Source organism: Melozone crissalis, unplaced genomic scaffold (assembly GCF_028551555.1).
Source record: "Melozone crissalis strain CALT ecotype California unplaced genomic scaffold, PUWL_Pcris_2 ptg000042l_1, whole genome shotgun sequence".
Lineage (NCBI taxonomy): Eukaryota > Metazoa > Chordata > Aves > Passeriformes > Passerellidae > Melozone > Melozone crissalis.
In genome coordinates this window covers 26,736,232-26,755,274 of record NW_026535820.1, presented here as the reverse complement: position 1 = coordinate 26,755,274, position 19,043 = coordinate 26,736,232, and the positions used below count along the sequence as shown (strand labels likewise).

The 19,043-nt window shown below is 39.0% G+C and overlaps 1 protein-coding gene across 1 annotated transcript in view; it reads right to left on the bottom strand.

The window, feature by feature from the left end:
• DOK6 (docking protein 6) overlaps positions 1–18,461 on the bottom strand; it is a 240,853-nt gene extending 222,392 nt beyond the window's left edge. Inside the window, exon 1 of the mRNA XM_054284601.1 lies at positions 18,219–18,461. Coding sequence (XP_054140576.1) covers positions 18,219–18,284 — 66 coding nt within the window. The 5' untranslated portion in view covers positions 18,285–18,461. The remainder of the gene's footprint in view (positions 1–18,218) is intronic.
• Positions 18,462–19,043: the final 582 nt, after the last annotated feature.

Sequence of the window (19,043 nt, the reverse complement as noted above, 5' to 3'; positions counted from 1 at the left end):
ACAGCAGATGTGTAAAAGAAAGAGGTTCAGAGAGTTTGAGAGAGCAAAACACAAACTGTAGCTGTTTTTTTTCTATTATTCATCATAGATGACTGTTGAATTGCCTTAATGTAGGTAGTAAAGGGCCAACTGAAGCCTGGAACTAAATTATGAACCTATCTTCCCTAATCTTTGCCTTTTATGTTTATCCTGACCATATATGATTAGCATCCCTGAACTGGATGATCCCAGGCTTGCTGTATCTTCTTTGAAAACGATATCTGACATCATGTGTTTAGCTGTGTTTTCAAATGTGACCAGTCAAGTGCCTGAAATTTTACAGGTTTTTTTTTTCCAGTTACATCAATAATACATTAGTAACCACTGCAGTTGTGAGAAAGGAAATTCAAAAGGCAGATCTAGCCAAACATTTAAAATTTAATGACTGTATTGCAACATGTGTGCAGCTTATATATTATCCTGTTAGAACATGCTGTCATATCAATGTGCAGTAAAAACAGCCTCATGGTGAGGAATCAGGTTGGACCTTTTCTCCTGCAGCAAAATCCCTCCTACACAAGACTACCAAGCATTGCAGGCTAAAAGTCCCACTATAACAAGTGTAACAATGCTGGAAACTAGAAGCTGCAATTTTAGCTACCTAGCTAATATTCCTTTATTCCTCATTTAGAAAATATTTTTCATACATTATATTGCTGTTTCTAAAGTTTCCTTCATTTGCTCATTCCAACAGCTACTTCTGTTTCACCACATCTATTTTCTGCTTGTCCAGCACTGTCTGAAATCTCTCTCCAGAGCAGCGACATTGTATTGTGAAAGAGAGTGAATCAAGTTAATAGCCATGCTTTCTACGTTTATGATGCATCGAAGAATTGTAAGCGGAAAATGCAACTATGGAAACAAACTGTTTCTTCATTTGAGCCTTTTTTCTTCTTCTTTTTGAATTTTTTTTTCTTCCTAGACTGCATGCCTTGATCCACAGAAATTTTGGAAAAATTCTCTTGGAGTAGTAGAACTCCAACTTGCTGAAATCAGATCAGATGTCTGCCCTAAAACCAGACATGACAGAAAAGAATATAAGTTATTATTCATTCTGTTTGCCTTATACAAATGACAACAGCAAACAGAAGAATATACTGGACAAGAACTCACAAGAAGGTTTTTTAAAGGAATTGAGGAATCCAACTGGAATAGAGGTATGAAAATATCAATTGTTTCATTCTTATTAAATCTTTTATTACTAATATTATTATATTCAAATTAAACTATTTTGTCCACTGCTTTTTAAAGCAGCAAATTCTCTTTAGTCCAAGATATTTTGCTGAAACATATACATACAAAGTAGTAAATGAGTACAAGATGCCCCAGGATATGACTTTGCCAATCACAGGAGTGCAGCACTTAAGTGCAATTAGCCCCTGAAATATCTGCATTGTATGTGTTAACCACAAGCTTTCTTCTTAATTTACATGGGGGAAAAAAAAAAGTTATCAAGAACCTCCTTCACTGGCAAACATCTTAACTACTTACTCAAATCACTCAAACACCCTCAATCAAATGCAAACACCATGACCAGAAACTGACTAGCTTGGCAGAGCCCTCTACTGATTACAGAGAGGAAAGAAATAATAACAAACTATTTATCTCATCACTGATTTCAGATTAGGCAAATATGTAAGCATCAATTACTGGCAAAGGCAATTTTCTATTTGAAATTTGTTTACTTCGGGTAAAGCAAATAAAAGTTCTGGACAGCTAAAGCCCAATAACAGACCAAACTGTGGAATTATTAATGTAGAATATAAAGCAAATAATAATGTCCATTAACACACAACTTTAATGTGCATTAAACTATAAACTTTATGTTTCATAACTTTGATTTGCTATTTACACAGAATATTGGAATTACCACCTCTCTCAGCATTGCGGCAGGCAGAAAAAATACCATCATGTTCGTGCTAATATATTCTATAGAAAGATAAAAACAAGTCACATTTTATTCTTCTAAAACTTTGTCCTCCAAATTTTAATTCTGCATCACAATTTATAAGGGGAAGAAGGTATCCCAGAAAAGAATTGAAACAGGAGATAAAACAAAAACTTACATGACCATTGACAGTAAAGCACTATAGAGGAATTAGCACAAGCGGGATTTAGTTCATAAAGTTCATGCAGGAAATGCTATTTCAAAATTACTGGTAGAAAATTAAAGACAGAACTGTAATATAATATTGCCAACACTCAAATCCAGATTAAGTGCAAGATTTAATATGTCTAGAACGTTACCTAGTTCAAGAATGTATTAGTTTATTTCCCACTTTATCTTAGTAAAAACTTACTATCTTATATTGTTTGTTTCACACTTGAGTGAGGTGAAAGGAAAAGGCAGAGAAAAGCTCATGACTTGCTGCCACTGGTATTTGACAGAAGACCCTTTCCTATGCTAAGGGAGTAGATAGATGCATTTCTGTAACTGTTTCTTGGCAACAGAAAGGAAAGAAAGTGACATATTTTTTCCTTTCTCTTTGGTTTTTTGTTGGGTGTTTTTTTCTATTTTTTAGGGGGCTTTTTTTTCTATTTTTGGTTTGGGTTTTGGTGGGTGGTTTTCTGTTTGTTTGTTTTTTGGTTTTGTTTTTTTTTTAAACCCCACCCACAAGGAAGCACACAGCTTTGGAGTTAAAGAGACAATGGATCTGTGCTACTGAAAATTATTTTGCATTTTCCATAACTCTTCTTGAAATACAGTGCTATTCAAATTTTAGTAAAACTAACAGGATTTAGATACATTTTGCTGCATCTGTGGGTAACAGAACATCAGCAGACATTAATGGATTCTGAATCAGATTGCTTAAAGAACAAAGTGCTACCCATTCCATGGATATCCACACAAGTCTGCCAAACAGCCTGGCAAGAAGGTCGTTCTCGTGAGCCAGACTTGCAAATCCCCAAGGTTTTTAAAAGCAGCAGAAAGATACAGCCCTTGTTGCCTTGGACTTGGGAGCTCCTCTCACATCTGCACAGATAAGATTTAACCACGGCCTCGCTGATTATAGGTTTGTTTTGTCTATCAGCCATTCAAGGCTAAAACTACTGAACCAACAAGGACTACTACAGGAGTGCAGAGCCCTGAGGAAACTCAAAACCAACCTGTCTTGTTATGTGTCTAAACAGCTTTAAAGCTGTTTTATTATGTATCTAAACCACTATGTAATACAAGTCTTAATATTTTATACTGTCATAGATCCACATGGAGTTACAACTCACTTAACCGAATACGGTTTAAAACAAAATTGGTCTAAGGAGTAGAGAAAATTTACAATCATAATTAATGTATGTTTGACACAATTTCCATTTAAGCTGCAGAAAAAAATTAATATAATGCTAATTACTATTAGTTTTCTCAGTACACTTGATGAACATGCCGTTTCTCATCTCTTGAACATTAACAAATATTGGATTAAAGCACTGTGCTAAGGTACTTCCAATATCTGCTCTTTTATACACATGCAGATGCACATTTTATGAACGGTGTAAGATGCTTGTAGAATACACTCTAGATACAGTATGTCCAGTAGCAGTTTTAAATAGATCTTAATCATATGCAAGCACAAAATCTCTTCGAATACTGTCACATTTTTCAAACATGAAAGAAAAAACTCATTAGGAGCTCACAGCAGCATCTGCTTTTCACTCAGCTAGCATCTTACACTTTCCTCTGCTCTAAGCTATGCATGCAGTATACAAAAACATGCTAAGACACAAAATAATGGCACTTCCAGAGTGTTATGTTAAGTACAAAACACATTTCCATTTACTTTCCCTTTTAGCTTTTTGGACATAAACAGCCATATAACATCACTACTTGGTATTTTTATTACTACTACATAAACTCAAATACCAGTAACAATGATTTTTAACTTAATAGTTCAGAAATGAAACAGCAGGTTAGTAGCTCAAAAGGCCATTGAATTATAGTGTAGTAATAACGTTAAAAATGTGAGGATATCTCAGTTCAAGAACTAAAGGTCTTAATGTTTAAATACAATGGTCCTTCATCTATTCAGAACAGAGCCAACATCACGTAAATCAGGGAGGTGAACACTATCACTTCAACTATAAGCTTATTTCAGCACTAGCTGTATGACACTAAGTTTTTCTTGCTCTTCTGCTCAAAGAAAGGCCTTTCAGGAGTCTCAGAGGACAAATCTAATGATTCCACGTTCTGAAATACCTCGTTGTCATTTGGTGCTTCAGAAAAGCCTGCTGTTTGTCCTCACACTCTTCACGCAAGTGTGACTGTTTCTCTCTAGTTAACAAATTTTAGCTTGCATTAAACCTTATCAGTAAACATGGCAGTACTGCAAAATCAGCAATTAAGGCCTCAATAGCTTCCACCAATTAGGGCTGTTGTGTGCCAAGAGCTACAGCAGAGACAGATTGTGTGCCGGGTTTATTAACTCATTCTTTTTGCAGTGGAACAGCTAAGTGCCTCTTTTCTGGCCACATTAAAGTACATATACTTGTTTTACAGTGACACACGCCTCTGCCTTCAAAAACAAAAACAAACCCCCCAGAAGGCTGTGAATTTTTCATTTGAGAGCCTTCATATCTGTAGTGAAGAGGCTACTATCTCTATAAGTGAGATATAATCTGGCATGGCTATACCTGTTGCTATGGTTCTTTTATTGAACCATTTAAATGAAATTGGTTTTCCACTTCTGTACCCTCATTACTCATCATTGGTCCCAAAAAAAAACCTGTACTGATGGGGACATCATTCAAATGAGTGACCACTTCTTCATCAGTGTGGAGGGAGAAAGGAACTGTTATAATCAAGCTTCAGAAATCCATTTGCATAGACAGGATGGCAGAAATGAATGATGGATTTAGGTTGACAGAAATTTTTCAGTGAAAAAAAAAACGCCATGAGACTTTGAAGGATAGGTTTAACATCTCAGATGTTGGAGTGTAAGCTCTTTCAGGCAGGGACCACAATGCTGTTAGACATTTCTGTTCTCCCCAGCACAGTTCCACAATGATTAATTTGCACTGCAGCACTAGAAATCATGAACAATTATAAGCTGTGGTTTTCCAAAGTGCTTCACCTTCAGCAACTTTTTAGTTAAATACAGATAAAGAGGCAGACCTACAAAGAAACTCTGTTATTAAAGTCAAGATTTCCTACAGCAAGAGAATGTGCATTTAAGTCTAAATGTTAGAAAATGTCATTCACTGCATCTGTTAAGGATAACTGGAATGCAATATTAACAGTAATTCACATAACTGAGTCCATTTAATATGATCATTAATATTTCAGACTGATTTTGAAACTGAAGAAAAAAGAAGAAACCAAGATGCATATGTAACAAAATTTATATTTCATGAACCTTAATTGCTGTAACTAGGGCACAGGGATTAAAGGCCTATGCCTAAGGCATCTGGTCCTGAGGACAAAATATTACACAAGCATTTCAATTTTTGGGTTCAGAAATTGAGTTTTTTAACCCTCCTGATTCTGAAGAAAAGCTGAGGCATGAAATCTGAACAAATCCCATTTACATGGGATGCAGTCCTAAAACTACCTGCCTACCTGGAAAAAGAATTTTGAAGATGAGGATCTGCTCTGCCCAGCTTAGGTTTTGATAGCATTTGCTGGGATTGACCGAATTTTATGAAATTGCTGTGACAAAGGACTGACCGAATGAAGCTTGGTCAAAGCACTGCTACGGTGAGCCCCAAGGCTGTTGTGTGATACCTGCAAACACACACACTTTCAGAGACACTTGCACAGTCTAGGGAAGGTTTGGCCCTCTTTACCAGAGGTCTTTCCTCTGTATTTGTTTATAAAGTCACTGCAAGCCTAACTTAATGAACAAACAGTAGTGACAAAAATCAAGAATCTCTTGGTAATTATGTATTGCTAGTTGAGCTTCCATTCTCACTATTTCAGTCACGATCATCTTAATGGCTATGCAGTCAGCTCTGCTTTGTTTTATAGCTCTCTAAAGCTGACTTCAAAGGGTGGCTAGCAGCATTCCCCATTTCAGATCTCCTGCTTAACTCATTTCATCTATTGTGCATTCGGCTCAGCCCTGAGCACCAGCGACAGTGACGCTGTGCCACTCCTGCAGGTTAGCTCAGGTCAGCAAAATCAATGTCATTTACAACTTCTTACGCTTTCCTAAACTTAAAAGCCTGGCATGCACAGAAGAACACTTTATGCCTTCATATGCTTTTCTACCCACAAGCAGATATTTGGCCCATTAGTTCAGTCCCTTTTAATCAGTACAAGTAAATCGAGTAAGTATTGTTTGTTTAAATGAGAATGGGTATATATTCTTTCCTGTAACTTCTAAATTACAGAAAGGAAAACTGTTAGTTCTGCTATCTGAAGATGAATTTGTTATCCTGGTCTAGGAAATGTTTCAGGTAAGCCAGAGGTGGAAGAAAGAACGAATTCTGAAGAATTGAACAAGAGGCACCACCTCTCTAGTTTTAAATTCCATTTCATTTAGATTGCAGCATAGGATAGATTCATCTTGAATATTCTTTTTTTTAAGTGAAATGACTCTAAGCCATAAAATAATATTACACAGAAACACAGCAGAAAGTACTGATTTTCCATTTCAGAGAAGAGAGGAAAAAAAATCCAGGCAAAAATTATTTTCTGACATCCAGAATTCTGGAAAATACACTTCCAAAACCATTTTGAAACATATTTGACCTCTGGGTTCTCTTGGGACATACACTGCATTATGTTATAATCATGTCAAAATCATGTCAAAAATATTTACAAGTAGCATTTACTTTTCCAGTTTCTCCTTCAGTTCAAAAAATCCCAAAGCAATACATCTAAACACTATAGGTATATTATTGTATAAAGGCTGCTACAGCTAAGTTTATCCTCAAATAAATGCACTATGAGGTCCACCAGTATAAATTTTCCTCTCATTGGCCATAAATCTCATATAAATCTATTCCATAGCTGCTCCACAGATTCCTCCTTACCTCTCACTGTGAGGTTTCCATTTTCAATGTATCTCAGATTCCTAATTCTGATAGTTTAACCAATGTTCTCTGCCAGCTGCTAAGCTGTTACCATTAGTTACAGCTCCCTTTCATGATTTGTAAGCATTATCTTCATCCCAAATGATTAGGAAATGTCTGAAAAGAGTCATCTCTAATGATACACTACAAGCATTCAGACCTAATTCTTCAAAATAACCTGAACCTTCTGAAACGGCCGTGACTCCGCAATATTCCATTTGGCCCCTGGGTCTTGGACAACTCCTGTAATGTGTATTAGCTTATATTCTAGAAATAGAGCCTTTGCATTAATGTCTCTACTTCACCTTTAAAAAACTGCAGTCTTCTTCTTTATTAAGACCTCTGGGACCATAAAATAATTCTATTCTTGTTTTTCTGCAACAACATCAGACTACAGCAGACTGCTTCCTTCCTTGCACTTATTTCTTCTGGCGTATTTTTTAAAAATATTTATCAATTTACTACATCACACGTCATTACTGGGAATAACAGCTGTCAGAGATTCTGGTCCATTGGGGAAGATAGATCTCAGAACTTTTTACTCTGCTTTTTGCAAAACTAATTTTCACTAATTCTCACCAGCCAAAATTTATGTACAAATGCAGATTTAGTGCTGAGAAACTTTTTGTCTGTTGCACATTTTTCCCAGTAAAAAACATTTGATCTTACAACACATCAGGAGAAATTAAAGATGTGCCAACACTGAGCAGTGAGATCTAATCAAGGTAGCTATTACCTACACCTGAAAAAGACTATATAATTCATCTACATGCTCACACTTAAAGCCAAAAGTAGCTTCCTTTCTCTTATTTTTCTTTTGGATGGTTCTACATTAGAATTTTCTTTATCAAAAAAATCCCAGACATCCAGATTATTCAGTAATTGGAAAAATGTAACATGATGAGGGAACTCAACTTCATTTAATACATCACCACCTACGTGTGTTGATAATGAAAAAGGTTCAACAAAGGCTTAGCAAAGGCTACCCACTACATCTTCAACCTTTTCTTTAAGCTGTGACACACTGAAGAAGATACCAATCTTTCAGTGATCTCAAAATTATTCCTTTTGTGCAGGAAAAAAATACTTTTTTTGTTATAGGCAAACCAGTACCCTGACAATATTGAATGCTACAAATCTTCTGGAAGCTTTCAGTATAGTATTACTATTATGGGCAAACCATAATTTGACTTTTCTCTTTTTTTCTTTTTTTTGCAACCTCATATATTTCCTCTGAATAATTGCTTCTGTAGTGCTGTTTTATTGCACATATTGTGGAGGTAGATAGAATTCCTCAAGAAACGATGCATTTTGTTATCTCTAGGCTCTGTGAGGGGACTCAACTGCTCCACTCTACAACCTGCACTAAGTCCCACAGACCTTCCTCTGTAGGACCATGCAAACACATATTCCCCCTGCTGGGCTCCTAGATATTATGGGTAAAACATACAACTTAAGGCTAAGCATTAGCAATTCATAGCAGAATGCTTCACATAAGCCTACAGAGTAAGGGGTTTCTAACTTTTTTGTGGAAGAATATGCCTTTTATAAAATTTGGAGATGAGGCAAGCGATGTCATCTCAAAATCTGACCAGTAATACACTGCACTAGGAAAAGAAAACAATGTTGCAGTAACATCTTTAACCCATCCCCTGCTTTAAAATAAGGTTGTTACTTTATGTGCGATTTATTTGACAAAGACAGCTTTTCTGAATGGCTGAGGTCAGAAATTTACACCCACAACTGCAGACAAGCAACCCAAGCAGTTATGAAATTCTCTCATGCACCATTCTCAGCTTTCAGGATTGTTCTGCCAAGTAAAATGTGAACAATTCTACCTTAAACATATCTTTTTTAAACATACCTTTCAATATCCACTTTAAAAAGTGAAGTTCTCCACTTCAATTTTGTTCTTTAATTTTTTTCTCAGGGCAAAAGAAACATAGGGCCTATCAAAGTTACCAACTTCAGACTTCTAGCATTCCTATTCCTTACACTTGTTTCTAAGAAGAAAACTGAAAACTGATGAGCAATCATTTCTACCAGTAAGATCTGGGTAGAAAATGCACAATATTTTCCTACTTTATATAAAAAAAATCTAAAATACATTACAGAACAAATCCTGACTTAAAAAAAAAAATCCATAGAAGAATTAAATGAAACGCAACCAAAAGTTTCCTTTCAACCAAAAACTCTTCAAATCATATTAAAACAGACAGCGACCCTGCCTGAGAGAGAGGTTGGATCAGGTGACCTCCAGAGATCCCTTTCAACCTCAACCATTCCACAATTATGAAATTCAAAAATCAAAAACTAAGTATGAATTATTACGGTGTTCTCTATAGAGTTGTAGCACCTAAAAATATTTTGACCACAGCCAGCATTAGCCAACGTATTAATTTTAAAGAACTTAACATGAGTTTATATTTGAGACAAACAAAATAAAGAAATCATGGGTGACAAGAGATTATACTAATTGTAAAAACAGAAAAGTTAAGCTCAGAAATGTTTCCCATTTACACTAAAAGCACTCACTATGATGGTATAAGGGGCTTTAACACAGCTTTAGATTTAATTTATGTAGTGTACAGTGGGCTTAGTATAATTGAGAATAAGGCTGAAACGAATCAAAGTGCTCAAGATTACAAAAGACTAAAATTTCACTTTTCTAATACCGAGTCCAACATATCAGTACAAAGATTTTTGTCTTCTCAAGAGAGGTTACTTCATCCACAGTGCAAAAAGCTCTAGAATTCATTCTGTAGCTTAAGATACTAGAATTACAGAAAATAAAACTCAGCAAAATATCTTTTATTTTAATAACCTTGCTACAGCTATGAAAATTAACCTCCACCCTTTGCTGTTAGGGGATTTATTGTCATACTTTTATATATATATTATACACATCATACACCTTATTATCATCATACCAATCTAGTAATTAATAATTGAACATGTCAACTACAGTTAAAATGAAGCTTCCTCTTCTTTTTAGGCACCGCACAAAGCCAATAATTATGACCACTCATTCAGAAAACTCCTTTGTATTCTTGATTTGTAAGATTTCATGAACTCTTTTCTCTTTGCAGGAAAAAAAGTGTTTGCATGAGGAATGAGAATATACAATTCCTTCTGAGGGCAGGGTACCTCAGAGCATGACTGTCTCATATAAAGAAAAAGTCCAGGGACAAACAAAGAGTAATGGAAGTACCAAGGGTTTCTTTCTCAGAAATGGCAGTAATTTGGTTCTACAGCAGTGACAGCCTTTCGATATTAAACTTTGCCATTAATTCTTTCTGCAATGAGCAGGTAGGGGAAATATGCCAAAGAGCCCTTCCTCCAGCAGACACAGTGTAACTTTTCCCTCCAGGTGTAGTCAATGCTGTGTGCTCCTAATTCCTCACTGACATGTTAATGAATACAACCTTTCCAAAGTTCAGCCCAGATAAGCCGGAGATGATGAGGGACATTTTGGCAACTGAACAACAGAGAGAAAGAAGATCAATCTTTTAAAAGATTTACACACTTCCCTTAATTATCTTCCTAATTTATGTGCATCTTAAGTGAACAGTAATTCCTGCGAGGTTCCATTTGCATGGGCTTGTAACCTCTCAGTATGACAGCGATGCCATGTTTCACACATTGCAATTGTTAAAAAGTGTCAGAATGTGGAAGACTTATTTTGCAGGGGAGATCACTTTTGAGAAGAAGCGTATTTCATAACTACCTTACAAAAGGCTTTCTTTTTCCCCCTTTATTTCTTAGTAGACTTCAAAATTAACATTCGTCTTCAAAACTCTTTCCAAGAAGGCTATCCTATCCCATCCTAGCCAGTAAGAGCACTCCTGGAGACAGCAGATTCAATTTTGATGCCAGCTGCAAATCTCACTGTTTGGAGCTCTCTTGACTTGTACAAGATTTTCAGATATAGCAGTTTATGAGCTGTATCTATCAATCACACAGATTTTTTTTCCTTGGACATGATGTGTGAACATGTTTTCTGAATACTAAAATAAACATTAATCAAAAGTAAGCATTTATGTGCCCAAGTGTCAAGACAGTTACTGCACACACTCTACTCTCACTAAAATCTTTTTTCTAAGTTTGCAATTTTGTTCTACCACATAGAAACTTTCTCCGCAGTAGAAAAAGATTTCCTTGTTTTTCTTTATTGATTTTCTTCAAGAAATTTCATAGTATTTTGAGTTGAAGTCTGTATTTTTCCAGAAAAAAATGTCAATCAAACTGTAATTCGTTACAGTTAACAGCCCAATAATACAGCCCAATCATTTTGAATCTTAGAGTTGTACTGCAAGTTGCAAAGATTAAAAATAAAAATTGCAGTGCAACATTTGCAATTATTATTCCAAATATTGTATACATGAAAGGCTACAGTACACAGTATAAGACCCACTTTTTGGTTCAATAATACATTATTAATTTAAAGAACAGTGAGGGATATAATTTAGCATCCATACATATAAAATATTGCTTGCCTTCAACAAAGAGAATATTTTACACTGCTTGCTCAGACTGAATGGAAGTATATTAACTACATCATGACATTTGTGAAAAGCTATTCAGCTAGCTGGTCTTTCACATAACCTAAAACAAAAGACAAACTTTCCAGGGTAACATAGACCCCAAAACCTATATTTTAATTTTATTATTTTTAAAAAGAGCATTTCACAGCATGTCTTTTTTAAAATGTCTCATTAGTATCTATCTAAAATATATGCTCTATACAGAGCCACATATATAAACATATAACAACTGACTCACATACGCTGTTGCCTGAATATGTTGTTGCCAGGCAACAGCTATAAAGCATTTTGCACTGCTTGCAAAAATCTGAATGAATGATTCGAAGAGAGATTATTTCTAAAAAACTAGGAAGAAAACTCACTACTGGAATTACATGAATAATTCCTTGTATATTTCAAGGACTCACAGAGCATGTTCCTTCCATAATTACCAATTTCAGAAAGGACAATTCCTTTGAGTAGGATTTGAAAGGCATTTTACAACAAGGAAATTCATGTTCTATGCATGTGGCTAATGTTCCCACATGGACACTGAACCAAAGCCACCAAAGTGAATGGGTTCCTTAAATTGGCTTCAGGGTCTTTTCGCTGGGTCTTTTCATCAGGTTATAATGTCCATTATAAGACAAAAATGACAGACTCCTAAATGAAAAACAGAAGTCCTTGCAGGAGATACAACAAATTCTCAATAAAATTTTACCATCTCACAATATGCAAGTGAGAGTCTGTACAAACACTTCTTTGTGTAATCTTCACATAGCTAAGGTGTAATCTCACTGAGGCCAATGGCATTACACACAAGAGTAAAAATAGAAACATCTATAATCCATTGATAACACGGATGTGATATGCTATCTACAAAAGGGAACTATTTGACTCTAAGTAAGTGCCATCCATTACAAAATTACTAGCCCTTTGGTTATCACACCTCTTGGGAATTAAGAGGTGGAAAAGCACATCAAGAAAATAACTGAGAGGCACAGCCAACTTCAAAGTTCTTACCACAAACCTGACCCACAAGTTGCTTTAACACAAACATTAGCATAAAAAGTTGTGGGACTTTTTGTCCTTGTTTACCACGGCTGCAAGATATTTCTTTCAATTTCCTGTACATTAGGCTTAATCAATAAAAACTGGTCAGAAGCTCAAGACGATTGTTCTTTACATAATGACCAAATTGGAAATCCATGTATTTTCCTTTTAATTCTTCAAATCCATTCACATAATGTAGCAAGAGGAATGAAAGGAGTAATTATTGGTATTTTAAATGATACTTTCAGTATTAAGTAGCAAACGTGACTAGCTTCTTTAATGGATTACACTGAAATCCTTTTAATTCCATATCTCAGGTTGCCTTGAACTATGGTTAAAAATAAACTCCTTTATGAGGAAGGAATCTGCCATCTAAATCCTGTCCATCTGGAGCTTTATAAAAATTAAATGAATTTATTATAAACAGGAAGTAAGGGTTTATAGTTTCATTCAAATTATTTCCATACTTCAAGATGTAACTCAGTTTTTATCACCAGTCCGGATGCGGGTATACAAATGGCAGTCCTAGTGCTTACAATCAGGCTGAGCACCTTTCCCACAGATAACAATATAAAACAATCTATGGAAAGGCTATCCATTCCAGGTGCACTACTTGTTTGTACTTTCCCATGTGTTTGTTTGTTTCTCTGTATATGCTGTGGCAACTCAAAGAAATAGAAGAACCTTTACTTTGCCCTCTGTATTCATCATGACCCACTTGCTGAGCCAGTGTGATCAATCAATGTAATCTCAAATACAAGAAATTTTGCAGGTCCCTTTTCTTTCTTCACCCAAAATATACACACAATATCAATTGAACGCTAGGATTTTGTAAGGCGCATCCTGCATTATTTCAAGAGGAACAAAACTGCAATCAGTGGTTCGTAGTCATAGCATTGTTAGTCCTGATTGATTTAAGACAGGGTTAACTGCAGAAGGAGAAACACTGTGTTCATTTACAGAAAAGGTACCTGTAATGATCTAAAAGTATGGTTAAAAACAGGGGGAGGTTATATGGTAAAACTTCTAATTTGGTGACTAAGAGCAACCTAATATTTATTACTCAATCAAGACTGACTGGCAGGTACAATTTTCTCTTTGGATAGGTGTACTAGAGTATAAACTGAAGCACCCAGAAAATAATTACACTTAGTATGTGGAAACGTGGAAAAATTAGTAATTATTAACAAACAGAGTGAAAATTTCCAAGAGATAGGATTCTTTCGTTCTATGGCTAAGGCATGACAAAAAAAAAAAAAAGACAAAAACAAACAAACAATAAGATTATGACTTCAAAGGTTGATATGGGTCAAAACAAACTGACACAATGTTCATTTTTAATTAGACTTCCTAATGTGACATCAAATTGGGGTTTTTTCTAAGAAACAGCACTTCAGCAAGGCATGAAATCTTCACAGCTTAGTTTATTAGGAGGCAACAAAGGGATTCCAATCTGCTACAAGAAAGTTTCAGCCTATAAGCACAGCCAGTGCAGTACAAAATTGTGTCATATGAATTTTAATGTGACACAAGTATGAAAGATTCCAAAAGAACAAAGGCAGCACAGTCCTGTTCCACACTACACAAATGACCTATTCTGGTCTGAACAGCACACCACATTACAATCAAATTTATTTCAAAGAAGGGTCACACAGATCAAATGTAATGGCTGCTAGAATGAGTCTTTCCTTTATGTAGTATTAGAGAAAAGCAAAATATCAAACAATGTGGGAATGCCAGGGCACTGAAAAGAAAGGCATATTTAGGCTGCAGGGAAACAGATTTTATAAAGATATTTTAATTACAGTCATCCTCAATTACTGCAGTTTCTAAGTTTCAAAGACAGCAGGATACCTTGATGAAGACATGACAAGTACGCATGACCTTGCCTACTGCATAGCCTTGAACACATATTTGACATTTTAAGGCACCAGAGAAAAGTTTCATGTACAGTTTATGCCTAACAAAAGTAAGGAGACAGACTAAGTGTTCAGACTGGCCGGACGGCTCTTTGTGACCTGACATCTCCACGGCAGGAACCATGGTACTCCCAGAGTCAGAATACAACAACAGAGAGGCTGGTAAACCTCCTCAGCTGACTCTCCAACCTTACAACAAAAGCAACCTTAGCATCATTAAGGTATCAAAACAATGAGATCTTCTTGAAAAGACTGGACTGTCAGAAGAATATACCATTCCATTTACTTATTAATGAATTTCTGTAAACAAGCATGTAAGGATTACAGTGAAAAGCAGGCAAAATAAAAGTTAATGAACAAGTATCACTAAACAAAAAAGTAAGGACAAATTCTTGTAGTTCTTCTTGCCATGTATTTCCATGATTTAGGCATCATTTTTGTCTTCAAATCACTTTTCTGAAAAGAATCAATTACTGATGGGAAACCAGCTTGAGTCCTGACTTCATGAGTACGATGAATAGAATTTGAAGGTATGTGGGGAGTAGGCAGAAAGGGTAACAAGTACTTACAGCAAGGTATAGGTGTAAAACATCAGAAGTAAACATCCTTCTTCTAAAAAAAAATCATGAAGATTTCTATTTTACAATTAGATGAAGATTTACTACTTGGGTTTCTGTACATTAAATTCTTAAAGAAGTAAATTCTACCAGAAAGGTCTCCCCAAATGAAAGCTTGTTGTTGTGGGTTTTTTTCAATAAAATATAAATATACTATTGAAATATCTTCCATTTGATTCCTAGCCAGGGCTCCTTCAGTGACAAAACAAAACAGAATAAAAGCTGAATTGGAAAAATTTCCATAATGAATTGGCTACAAGCCTACAGGTTAGAATTAGTTTTATTGCCCAAGTCTAGCACTAAAATTGGTATTAGACACCTCAGCTCTCCAAGTTTTAATCAATCTGCTTTTCAGGAGACTTTGAAATATTCAAAGAATGTAGACTATTATGCCCAAAAAAACCTACCCAGTAACTTCCAGTGTGTAAAAATGAAACATAACATAGCAAGAGATAAAATTCTATTGCCATGTTTAAAAATTATTTAAGCTTTAGTTTCCAGAACATATAGCTGTCTTCCCTCTTCTAAGTATTTTTGTATTTTTGGAGGTTAGAAATATTCATTTGCTAGCAGACATTTATATCCCTGAAAACTGATGTATTCACCTACATAATGATGGCTCCAGTGCAAGTCATTAAGGTTTGAACTTGGAGACAGACATAAAGGAAAAAAAGACAAACCTTTAATGTTTCACTGGGTGAATAAAAATTGCTTTAATTTAGATATTCAGTCACAAGAATCCAATTAGCTATGGATATATACACACATATTCATACCTTTCAACTATCACATTCATTTGAATTTTGATGCTATTTTCTATAAAATATAATCCCTTTAAAATTGTATTTAATAGATTTATTCAGATGTGCATTTCCATATGTCATATTTAAGCTTATACTACCACCTGCCTGAGGCTGTATAGTCTGAATTGTCACCCTCACACACTTCAGCAGGAGAAAATTCTCCACAGACACCATATGAACTATTTCTCTTCTGCTTAGTGTAGAGGTACGATAATCATTACGACCACGGAAAGCATCTATGCAAAAAAAAAAGTTTTATGTGTCTCCCTTAAAAAAAATCAGATATCTCCAAAACAAAATATTCAAGCCACATAAGACATTCTGCAATGAAGTATCGCTCTCTTCACAATTTTTTTACACAGGTCAGCAAGTATCATCCAAGATTACTGCGATATGAACTCTACATTTGTTGCACGTATGACATAGACATAGATATATAAAAGTATTTGCATACATAGAGATATGCATATACATAATTTCACACTTAAAGGACACTTGAGATGGCTTCAAAGCCAGATTTGCAAAGCAAATAGACGAACTCTGCTTCCAACTACTAACATCAAGGTGATGGGATACCATCATCTCTCCGCTTTGTGTTGGGCCCATCCAATAACACTGCTGAGCAGGGGAAAAACCGACCAGCAAAGGTTAAGACTGCCAGAAACAAACTGAGGCTTAGAAATTGCTTCTTCAGATAAGATTAATGCTTGACTGATGCACAGAGTGACTTTGGGGCTGCAAAATCATTAAGAGCATCCATTCTCTTTGAATTTACACCATCTCTCAAACATTTGTAGTTGAGGCTATTAACGGATTGGACCAAACTTCCCCGTGCTCTTTTGAAATTAACAGCCCTGCCAAGTCACCAAAGTGCTCCAAAGGTCAACACATGATTAGTATCCCACCATCCTGCACACTGTGTCTGCAAGCAACGCACAGCATCTGGGGGGGAAGGGAGAGAGCGGGAGGAGGAGATAAATATTAGCACTGTGATAAGCTCACAGAGCACGACTCGGAGGAGGAGGGCAGATTTCACATGGTCCTTGCTGTTACGTTTTGGGGAAGCAGGGACCACCTCCCTGGAAGGGAGAGCTGGTAGAGACCCTGCACTTTTCTGCACACCTGAAGGAAAACCGAAAGAGTGAACACAAAGAACCTCAGACCTCCTCCCAGCCTGAGGCCAACAGGCACCTGGACCTTTCAGGATTACTGGCAACATCAGCAGATGCGCAAGCAAGGATTCCTGTTCGCTCACAAAGGGTAGCAGGCAGTCCAAACCGATGATTCCCGGCACCGACTGAAGTTTAGAAAATCCTGACCTCTGCACACACTCTGCTCCAACTTCACTGCCTTTTCAAGATCTGCTGCAACCCTTCAGGGAAAGTGCCCATGGCCATCTGACAGCACACGCGGTGTCGCTGAGCATCCCGGTGGGCACTGCGAACAGCCACCCCACCTAAGAGACTGTCCCTGGTTTTAATCACTGTCAGCCTCTGTATCTGCCTTTAGGTCCATGAGGCTGCCACCCCGCTGCCTCCCGGTCCATCCCCGGAGCGCTGCAGGCTCCCATTCCCCAGTCCCCCGTGCCCTAGGGCACAGCACCATCACACCTCCACGCCTGCTTTTCTCTGTTACTCCGGTATCAGCAGAGTGTTTTCTGACCCTGCCCTGATTGAAAACATGCCCCTCCGAAATGGGAGCGATAGAGAAAGGGAGAATCTGTACACAAAGTTTACAGCTCCTGCTTGCGCCTTCCTCTCCCCACCCAAGCCCTCGCCGGAGGCAGCAAGGCGAGGGACCGGGGAGCGCAGGGACGGCCAAGGGGAGCGCCAGCCCTGGGCTGGGGGACTCGAGGAGCACAGGGGCACGGGGTGCAGCTTTCCGTGGACAGTGACCCTGGCGGGCGATGCTGAGAGGGAAGGGAGGAACGGCGCCTTCCCGGAGAGGAGAGCAGCCGGCTCCCTCCGAGGCGCAATGGCAGCGCTCCCCACCGACCCTCCGGAGCCGGGAGCCAAGTCCATGCCCCGGCAGCGGCATCAGCAGAAACACCAGCAGCACCAGCGGCAGGAGCACCAGAGGCAGCCCCAGCAGCAGCAGCCCCGGCAGCAGCAGCCCTAGGAGCAGCCCCGGCAGCAGGTCGCCGCGCCCCACGCTGGCGGCCCCGGCCCGGGGCACCACCGCCCCGAGGCCGGCGAGGCGATGCCCAGCGCCTCGCCCCCACCCCGGGCAGGGCCGGCGAAGGGAAAAAGAACTCACCCCCAGCTTCCTGCTGCGGATTTTTACGTAGCCCTGCTTGACTATATCGTTAAAGTTGGAGGCCATGGCAAGCGCTGTCTGCTTCCTCCCCTCCGCGCCCGGAGTCCTCCTCCTCCGCCGCCGCTGCCGTCGCCTCCTCCTCCTCCTCTCCCGGGCCCTCCCGGGTGCCGCCGGCCGCTGGTTCCAGAGGCGCTTCTGGCATCCAGGCAGCGGCAGCCGCCGCGCTCCGCTCCGCCCGCGCCCCGCTCCTCCCGCGGCCGCTCCGCTCCGCTCCGCACCGCCCCGCCGGGCGGGTGGCGGCCGCTCCGCCCCGCTCCGCTCTCGGCCGCCCCTCGCCGCCCCGCTCCGCCGCCGCCGCCCCTCGCCCAGCTCGCTCCGCTGCGCTCCGCCCGGCGGCGGCTCGGCGCTGCCCGCGCCCAGGGCCGGGAGCGGGGCGGGGCGGAGCGGGGACACCGCCCCCGGCGCCGGCGCTGCCCGCGGGGCCCGGGAGGGGCGGGGGCGCCTCGGCCCGGCGGAGCCCGGGCATGGCACGGGGAGTGCGGACGGGGCTCCCCTCGGGCGCCCCGGTGTTGCCCGCTTCTCTCCAGGCTGGCGGGTGGCATCCCGGCTCCGGTGGCAGATCCCTTCGGGAAGACGGCCCGGGAGGGCATCCTTCAGCCTCGTGCATTCGGGAAGCCGCCTAGACAGACTCCCATTAGCAAACGCGGAACTGTTGTGTGTCAGTGCAACAAACTTAATGAAACAATATCTAAGCTACAGAAGTGAAGGAAGAAGAAAAACAAAACAAAGGCACAAATCCACCTCAAGTTGAAAAATTAGTTGTCA